The sequence below is a fragment of the Micropterus dolomieu genome, linkage group LG08 (genome assembly GCF_021292245.1).
Source record: "Micropterus dolomieu isolate WLL.071019.BEF.003 ecotype Adirondacks linkage group LG08, ASM2129224v1, whole genome shotgun sequence".
Lineage (NCBI taxonomy): Eukaryota > Metazoa > Chordata > Actinopteri > Centrarchiformes > Centrarchidae > Micropterus > Micropterus dolomieu.
In genome coordinates this window covers 31,093,265-31,102,422 of record NC_060157.1, presented here as the reverse complement: position 1 = coordinate 31,102,422, position 9,158 = coordinate 31,093,265, and the positions used below count along the sequence as shown (strand labels likewise).

At 40.7% G+C, this 9,158-nt stretch overlaps 1 protein-coding gene across 4 annotated transcripts in view; it reads right to left on the bottom strand.

Moving 5' to 3' along the window:
• The window catches only part of plch2a (phospholipase C, eta 2a), a 75,114-nt gene that overhangs the window by 31,965 nt on the left and 33,991 nt on the right, over positions 1-9,158 (bottom strand). For all 4 annotated transcript variants that reach the window (XM_046055836.1, XM_046055837.1, XM_046055838.1 and 1 more), the window contains 2 exons: positions 7,109-7,280; positions 5,235-5,342 (listed from right to left, as the gene is read on the bottom strand). In XM_046055836.1, the coding sequence (XP_045911792.1) occupies positions 5,235-5,342; positions 7,109-7,280 (280 nt within the window). The remainder of the gene's footprint in view (positions 1-5,234; positions 5,343-7,108; positions 7,281-9,158) is intronic.

The window sequence follows — 9,158 nt, the reverse complement described above, 5'->3', positions numbered from 1 at the left end:
AGCGGGTGACTGGGTGGCTCATTATGGCTCTGGGCAGGTGGGTTTTGTGCTTGGTGGTACTGTATGGGCCAGTGAGGCGTAGACTCATCCTGCTTCGTCTCTAACCCAATAGCGACAGCCTTGGGGGGCAAAGCCTATACAAAATGGTAGTTACGTACTGTAACTCCAGATTCTGAGTATAGGCGCAGCCCTCTAAGTTGAAGGCCTCACTGGACCTTGGTTCATTTTATCAACCGTGTTACTCCTGTCAGCTGTGTTACTTTATCTGTCAATTGTGTTACATGTGATTTGTGTGTCATAAATCTTTAAATGTAGGCTAAAATTTAATAAAAATAATAAAAAGGACATTTCTAGAGTGAACAGTATTACATAAAGATGTTTAATAACTCTAAATTCAGTGTAATGGAAAATTATGTTGGAAAAAAAATTCCATCCTTGATGATAGTATACCAAGGAATATCCGTTATTCAGTTTAAAATTCATAATTTTTAAATCAGTTAGACAGACAACCCCAAAACCCATGGTGAATAGACTCAAGAACTTTCAAACAAATGTTTTATCATGTGTGTAGTACTTCATTTATGTCTTCTATGACACCACTTTTGTCTGTAACACAGTTGACAAAACAATCAAATATTTATTTTCATTTAAATATTTAAAAAGTAATTCGAGCTTAAGCTTGGGAACTAATGAATTTAGAACAATATGGGGGTATATTATGAAAACAATTAGATTATTTTGCAGAAAAGCACACAGATTTCTTCACTTTTTGTTGATCTGAAATGTACCCCTAATTATAGAATGACCCTAATGTTGGTTAGCATTTTAATAGCTTCATAATCGAGACAGCAACTTTCGTCTGCCTTAAACAGTGTTGAGAGTAACGTGTTACAAAATAAACGCAATTAACATTACAGCAATGTATTACTTTTTGTTGTAAGGCAGTTTTTAATGTTACAAAAAAATTGGTAATATACAATCTCAGTAACTTAACCCTGTTGCTGAAATTTGATGCATGAGATTTTAACAAGGCAGGCCTGCTCATGTGTGTGTGAGCTCTCAATTCTGCTTTTGCACTGTTAAAATGACCAGTGAGGTTTTTATCAGAGTAATAAATGCAACTAATATGTTGCTGTCTGTGTGCTAAAGAATAGCTTCACATTTTTATAGTCCTTAATACTCACATGTCCATGTTTATAGTAAGTTATTGGTCACTGTAATCATTATTCCTGCCCATACAGTCTGTAAAAGACATCACCACAGCTGTCATTTTTGTATTCATTCTAAAGTTTAGCTGAAGCTACTATGAATCATCAGCTAAGCATCTGCATTAGCACTCTTCTAAAAGCTACACTGTTTTTTTTAGAGATTTATCTTCACTGTAACCATGGAGGGGGTAATCATTACAGTGACCAATAACTGTTATAACAGCAATGTTAAAGTGTACACGCGTATGTGAGAATTGTTTTAAGACACGCTTGATATAATGTTTTTGTGTACTGCAATGCCTGACCACACGATATAATAGCATGTGATGTTATGTAAAATACTGCTCAACTTTATGTACATTTGTATGGTCATAGATACTGTATTCAACTTTTAGAAGTTGAACCTACCCTTTGGCAACTTTAACCAACTTAATGCTAAACCCAGAGTTGGAATTTCCTGCCTTAGCTCAAGAAAATTAAATAAAGAATAATAAAGATTTGCTATAAGAATAGAATTAATGTTTATAATGATACGCAAATGAAGAACTAAATTAGGTGGAAGTACTGGCCTAACTGAATATTTATAATATCTCAATTGCAACTGCATTTCTTTTCCTTTAGGTGGTTCCTGGGATCATTGCCTCACTCAGATGGCTTAGAGGCCACGAAAATCTCAAAGGACCAGCTGGACCCTCACAAGCTCAATGTGCTCATAGGTATGTCTGGCTCCTGCACACCATCAATGTTTTTGCTCTCACTACAGGTCAACGGGGTCAGACAAAAACAAATATTCTTGTGAAAAAAATAATTATATTTAAAATATTGTTATACATTAATTGGCTACTTTTGTACTTCACAAATTGACAGCTGTGTTAATGTGCTGTTAAGCAAGTCTGAATATTTGTTATTTGTTGTACCTGTTTAATAACATTTCATCATATACAGCTCCTTGGCTGAATGTACTGTAGTGTTAATGTAATGTTTTTGATCATGTTGTAATGAAAGAACTGAACATTAACTGGGAGGGGGTCCCTTGTGGAAAACCATTTCACCTGAACCTAAACAGTTAGCGTCATCAGAACAGTTGGACATGTCATATTGTGTTTCAGCAACTTTAAACAAAATAAAAAAAAAATCAGTATATTTAAATTACAGTAAAGGTATTTAAAGTAGGTCCATTTTAACACAACTAAGTATATTAAAATATATTGCAATTATCTTTAAGTTGACTTTAAGTATTTCTAAAATGACACTTAACATACTTTAAGTTGTTCCAAAATAACACATTTAATATATGATAAGTGTAACTTATCATATTTTAATTATACTAAGTGCATCCCAAAAAAGTGCTACTTAAGTATATTTCTTTTTCACTTGGGAAGATAAGAAAGGTTTGGCTCGCTGGCCATTTAACGTTAGCTGTATGGAGCCAACGTGCTTGTCAGTGACTTTTCGTCAACTGACCGATCACAGCCTGGATGGGGCGGGACATTAAAAAAGGTTTGATGTGCTACAGCAACTCATTAAATGTTGAACAATATGATTATTGACAAGTTAGTAGGTAGCATTAATAAATTAGAGACAAATTTAGAGCCTCTTGCTTGCATATGGATTAAATAAAAATAAATAAATAAATAAAAAAATTAAAAAAAAAAAAAAAAACACCCACAAAAATGAAACGGCTGTAACTGGTTTTAATACTCAACAAACTGGTAAAAAGTATACTATTAGGCCCTATATGAAATTCTAATGAATTTAGTATTTAATATATTACTGTTATACTAACAGTAAACTATTAACTAAACATTACACTCTTTACTTACACTCTCTTTATACTTTACTTATACTTCTCTACTTTATATAATACACTCATGTACAGTTCCTCCTCAAGGTTATGGATAGAGACTCTCCATTAGACAGATTGATCAGATCAGACACATTGAGCTGGTGCCAGTGTGCCAATATTTGCTGGTTCTAGCCACCTCCTACGTAGAGCAACACACTCCCCTTGTTCTGTTTTACATCTGTTTTAGTAGTTCAAAATATCAGTATTTCACGCATTCCTTGATATTTAAGCAAGTAGACTCATAGTACCATTTGTTCCATTATAATGGAATCGCAATATTGTCCACAATAATCGCAATGACTTTTTCTCCAAATTATACAGCTCTAGCCAGGTCTAACAACCACGATCACGACGCTGGTTATCAACTCTGCAAGTCGACCCAGGGTTTCCCCAACCTAGCCATGTTCAGTGTTTCCCAAAAGAGCTGGTGTTTTCAGCAGATGACCAAACATGGACAAGTCTACTGGCAGCCAAACCAAGAGAAAAATATAATATTCGACAAATACAAAGTTAAGCACACAACTGATCCAAGCTGAAAGCAACAAAGCTGCAGCTGCCATCTGTAGGAAGGAGAGCTGGCAAAACATGACAGAGAATGTAGAAGTTAACAGGCTGATAATATCAATGCCACATCATTAGGACACGAGTAGATCTGACTATAATCACATTTGTGTTAGAGCTGCAAAGGTTAAATGATTAATTAATTAGTTGTTAACTATTAAATTAATTGCTTAATCAGTTAGTCATTTTAAGAGAAAATGTCTGATTTCAGCTACTCAAATGTGAACATTTTCTGGTTCTCCTCTGTGACAGTAAACGGAATATCTTTGGGTTGTGTGCAAAACAAAATGTTTGAGGCTCTGAGTAACACTGATCAACATTTTTCAACAGTTTATCAAGAGAATAATCAGCAATGAAAAAAAATTGTTAGTTGCAGCAATTCCTGCTTCATAGTAGGCCTCTGCCCTGAACAGACTAGATTACCACATCATGCAGGATTCCCACAAGAACTCACATTTCATAAGGAGCAAAGATGAATGTCTATTATGTTATAAATGCAGAACCTCCCAGACTGACTGGTAAATGGACTGTTTAGTAGTGTAAGCATTTCCACATGTGACTGCATGACAGTGGGACATCCTTTATAAAAGATAAAGTGGAATAAATCATGTCCTATTGAGAGATCACTGCTCAATGCCTTGCTTAGAGCAATATTCATATGCTCACTTCAGCCACATGGTGGCAGAGTGTATCCATAAACCACTTCAGTCTGTAGACACACCAAAACCAACAGCCACATGCTCCAGAGAGTTTATTCCTGCAGAATGAAAAATCTTTCATCAAAAGGATTATTTGCCATAGGTAAGAAAACACAGGCCACGTTGGTCCATCCTAAAATGTCCTCTCTTATAATCAGCAGCAATAACTGTAAGCAAACTTAACTTAGTAAGACAAACTTCCACAAGCTGCTCACTTTCCACTGTTTTCAAAAAATTAGATATTTATTACCAAATAAATGAGTCATCAGCTAATTCCACAGAGCTAGTGTTGTGCAATTCATGTAATTCTTCCCAGATAGTCTCTAATCTCACAATTTGGAGATAATCCCACTGGAAACACTGTCCATCCTGTGGCTGGCTGCTAACTCTAACACCTGCCGTCCAAACCCTGCCAGCTAGTTCTTAAACTCAAACAGTGCTCAATATTGTCGATGTAATGCTTATGACTGGCATTAAATAATAATAATATTAATCCTTAGACAACACATGTAATGGTGTCTGAAGTGTCTTTGGGCCAAATCTTCACAGGCAGGATGAGACAGTATGGTAACATGACTGGGTGAGATTTCTGAGGATGAGCTTTTTATACAATACCTTCCACTTTGAAAGAAGCAAGCAACAGTTGAAGAGAAGAAGGGATGACAAACAGGAAGAGAGAAGAGCAGGAAATGAGAACAAATAGCCACACAGACAGAAAGAGACAGAAGCAAACAGCAGAGACAGCAGTACAGGAGATCATCATTAGGATCAAAGGCAGGAGAGTAGAGCAGAACACCAGGAACTATCAAGAACAGGAAATACACGCACAATTCACATTTCATCTGCTGGATGCGAGGACACAACGCCCGCCTGTGACTCTGGCAGGTAGAAGTGGAGCAAAAGGCCAAACAGGGTACATACATCTCCGTTCATCAGCTTACAGTCGTCCTCCATCTCATCAGCGCTGTCCTCGTCCGACACGTCTCCCTCTTCTGCATTCTCGTCGATGTTGGGAGGCAGCTTCTTACCCTGGTGGAGAAACAGAACGGGTCAGCAGAGCTTCACATTGTAATGACAAACACTTCTTTTCATTAACAAGTGAGGGTAGTTTAGCCCGTGGTTAGCAATCATTCTCAGTCCCAGTGTCATGGAGGTGGCGGCCTGCAGCAGCACTGTGTGAATGACATGGTCTGACCCTGGGACCTACAGCACAAGTGTTGTAGGGCAGTGGGAAAGCCAGAGTGCTCCTCACAGTGCTTACATATTGGTGCCATCACTAACACATGAAGTAGTGCAGGTGGAACAGCTGGCTGAGCAGTCCTTAGCGTGCCAGGTATTGGCAAGGTGCCCTCTCTTTAGGGAAAGCATCTGGTGTCAGCAAAGCTTCATTAACCTCACTATTGTTCCCTCTCCTGCTGACAGAGGGCTGCTGCTGCTCTCCTGCCACTGTTGGTTAAAGTCATGTGTGAAACTAACTTTGCTTTAATGGTTTACATTACAAACTCGGCCACAGTGCCAACCCGGACAGATGGTTTACATCAGCTATGGGCTTTCACAATGACCACATAAGATATCATAAACATGATGCTGTGCTGTTTGTGACCACTAATACTACCCTGAGACTAACGGAAGCTGCTGGTTTTAGTTGTGGCGGTTCGTCTATAAAGCTACATGTAACTACAAAAAAATAAATAAATGTCATTTGTCATCAGTTATTGTCTCAAGAAATTTTGCATACAGTCCCAATAAACTACACCAAGGATTAGTGCAGCCCATTTCCACTGCTGGAACTAAGTGATGTGTTGTTGCCCACTTTAGGGACGAGCGTCTGGAGCTCTGTTTAGGTGGTGATACTAAATGCTACTGCATTACTAATGCATCTGCAGGAGCAGGGCAATCAGCACAAAGAAACCAGCAATGGAAACGTTTGTTGGACAAAAGGAAAATGTCCAGGCCCTCATTAGTATTCGTGGAGAGAGAGCTGGAGTCAGCGATTACAAAAACAATAAGTAGAGAAACTGATTTATGTGTGTGTGGTGGACATCTTCACCACTCTCTCCCTCTGTTTCTTTTCTGTATCTCAAATCTGTAATCAAAGTATCAAATAAAAGGGGGGGGGGGGGGGGGGGGGGCATTTAAATCACAACAACAGCACCACTTTTCCCATTCTGTCCCACATCCGCTGATTTAACTCATCCATCAAACCTAGAAATGAGCCCCTCTGCTGTATTATCTTTGGTGAGTCTGAGTTTACAATGAAAAACGAGAAAGAAACCGCACAAGGTCCTATGTTCAGACTGTGAAAGCTCCAGGTTATGGGTTGCTCATTTCCTGCTGTAGAAAAGGCCTGAGAGGCAAAACCCAGAGCCACCTGAGCACCGCCACAGAAAGATCCGCATAGCAGCATTTTTATCACCTCAGAGCTGTGAAGCGAAGACCACTCCTGACCCGCAGCCAGCAACACATTTAACTAGTTTATCTCTCGTCTGCTGGACTCAGGATATTGTTTTTTCATAATAACCAGCGAGCAGTCTGCAGTTACTACATGCAGTTCATCGTTCCTACAGGCAAATTTTGCTTTTCCATTCTCTTCTCCCAAACATGTCGTATTCAAACACTTTCTAAATCACATCTCTTCCCACTGTCTGCCGCCTTTGAAGTCTGTTCTTTGAGGTTCAAATTCCAGATAAAAAAAACAAAAACAGTGAGCTGAGATAATCGCCTGAGGACTGACTACTCTTCCCACGGAGAATCAGTCACTTGTTACACATCCGAACCGTATGCTCTGACTTTACCTTGACGAGGATCTTGCCTTTGAGCATTTCTGGCGATGGCAGCCATCCAGACTCATCAGCTTTGATGTTGGACAGGTCCAGTTTGTCCCCCAGGATCTCAATGAGGTACTGGGCCATCTTCTTTTGTTGAGGGACACTGCAGTGGTTCTCTATGGACAGGATGACTGGGTAGCTGGGAGATAATCACACACACACACACACACACACACACACACACACACACCAGGCTGGAGTTACAGGGTTGAAAGGTTGAGGAGGTTTCTTTTCTCTGTAAATCTGTATTGGCTGAGTTTACAGTGTCATCATTAAAGATTCAGATTCTTGTTGACTTGACACAAAAAGGTAGAACATTCGAGAATTACAGTTCTTCACATAATTTAGAATTTTAAATTATAATCACAATGCATTCTTACTTTCAAACAAAACAAGATGCTCAACTTGGTGGAGGTAGAAAGTGGACTGTAATAAATGATTACCTCATGGGTAATTAAGTAAGTAAATATATCAATAAATAATATATGGTATGGCAAATGATCATGTAGTGTGAGGGGTGTACACACACGTGTACACACACACACACACACACACACACACACACGTATACCCCCCCCTACCCTTAAACAACACAATGCAACTCCAAATCAGTCACACTCCTGTGAAATCAAACTGTCCACTTAGGAAGCAACACTGATTGACAATCAATTTCACATGCTGTTGTGCAAATGGAATAGACAACAGGTGTGGAGTGGTTCTGCAGGTGGTGACCACAGACCACTTCTCAGTTCCTATGCTTCCTGGCTGATGTTTTGGTCACTTTTGAATGCTGGCGGTGCTTTCACTCTAGTGGTAGCATGAGACGGAGTCTACAACCCACACAAGTGGTTCAGGTAGTGCAGCTCATCCAGGATGGCACATCAATGCGAGCTGTGGCAAGAAGGTTTGCTGTGTCTGTCAGCGTAGTGTGCAGAGCATGGAGGCGCTACCAGGAGACAGGCCAGTACATCAGGAGATGTGGAGGAGGCCGTAGGAGGGCAACAACCCAGCAGCAGGACCGCTACCTCCGCCTTTGTGCAAGGAGGAGCAGGAGGAGCACTGCCAGAGCCCTGCAAAATGACCTCCAGCAGGCCACAAATGTGCATGTGTCTGCTCAAACGGTCAGAAACAGACTCCATGAGGGTGGTATGAGGGCCCGACGTCCACAGGTGGTGGTTGTGCTTACAGCCCAATACCGTGCAGGACCAAGCACCAAGATTGGCAAATTCGCCACTGGCACCCTGTGCTCTTCACAGATGAAAGCAGGTTCACGCTAAGCACATGTGACAGACGTGACAGAGTCTGGAGACGCCGTGGAGAATGTTCTGCTGCCTGCAACATCCTCCAGCATGACCGGTTTGACCGGTGGGTCAGTAATGGTGTGGGGTGGCATTTGTTTGGGGGGCCGCACAGCCCTCCATGTGCTCGCCAGAGCTAGTCTGACTGCCATTAGGTACCGAGATGAGATCCTCAGACCCCTTGTGAGACCATATGCTGGTGAGGTTGGCCCTGGGTTCCTCCTAATGCAAGACAATGCTAGACCTCATGTGGCTGGAGTGTGTCAGCAGTTCCTGCAAGAGGAAGGCATTGATGCTATGGACTGGCCCGCCCGTTCCCCAGACCTGAATCCAATTGAGCACATCTGGGACATCATGTCTCGCTCCATCCACCAACGCCACGTTGCACCACAGACTGTCCAGGAGTTGGCGGATCCTTTAGTCCAGGTCTGGGAGGAGATCCCTCAGGAGACCATCCGCCACCTCATGCACCACCACACACACTACTGAGCCTCATTTTGACTTGTTTTAAGGACATTACATCAAAGCTGGATCGGCCTGTAGTGTGGTTTTCCACTTTGATTTTGAGTGTGACTCCAAATCCAGACCTCCATGGGTTGATAAATTTGATTTCCGTTGATAAGCACATTCAACTATGTAAAGAAAGGAGTATTTAATGAGATTATTTCATTCATTCAGATCTAGGATGTGTTATTTTAGTGTTCCCTTTATTTTTTTGA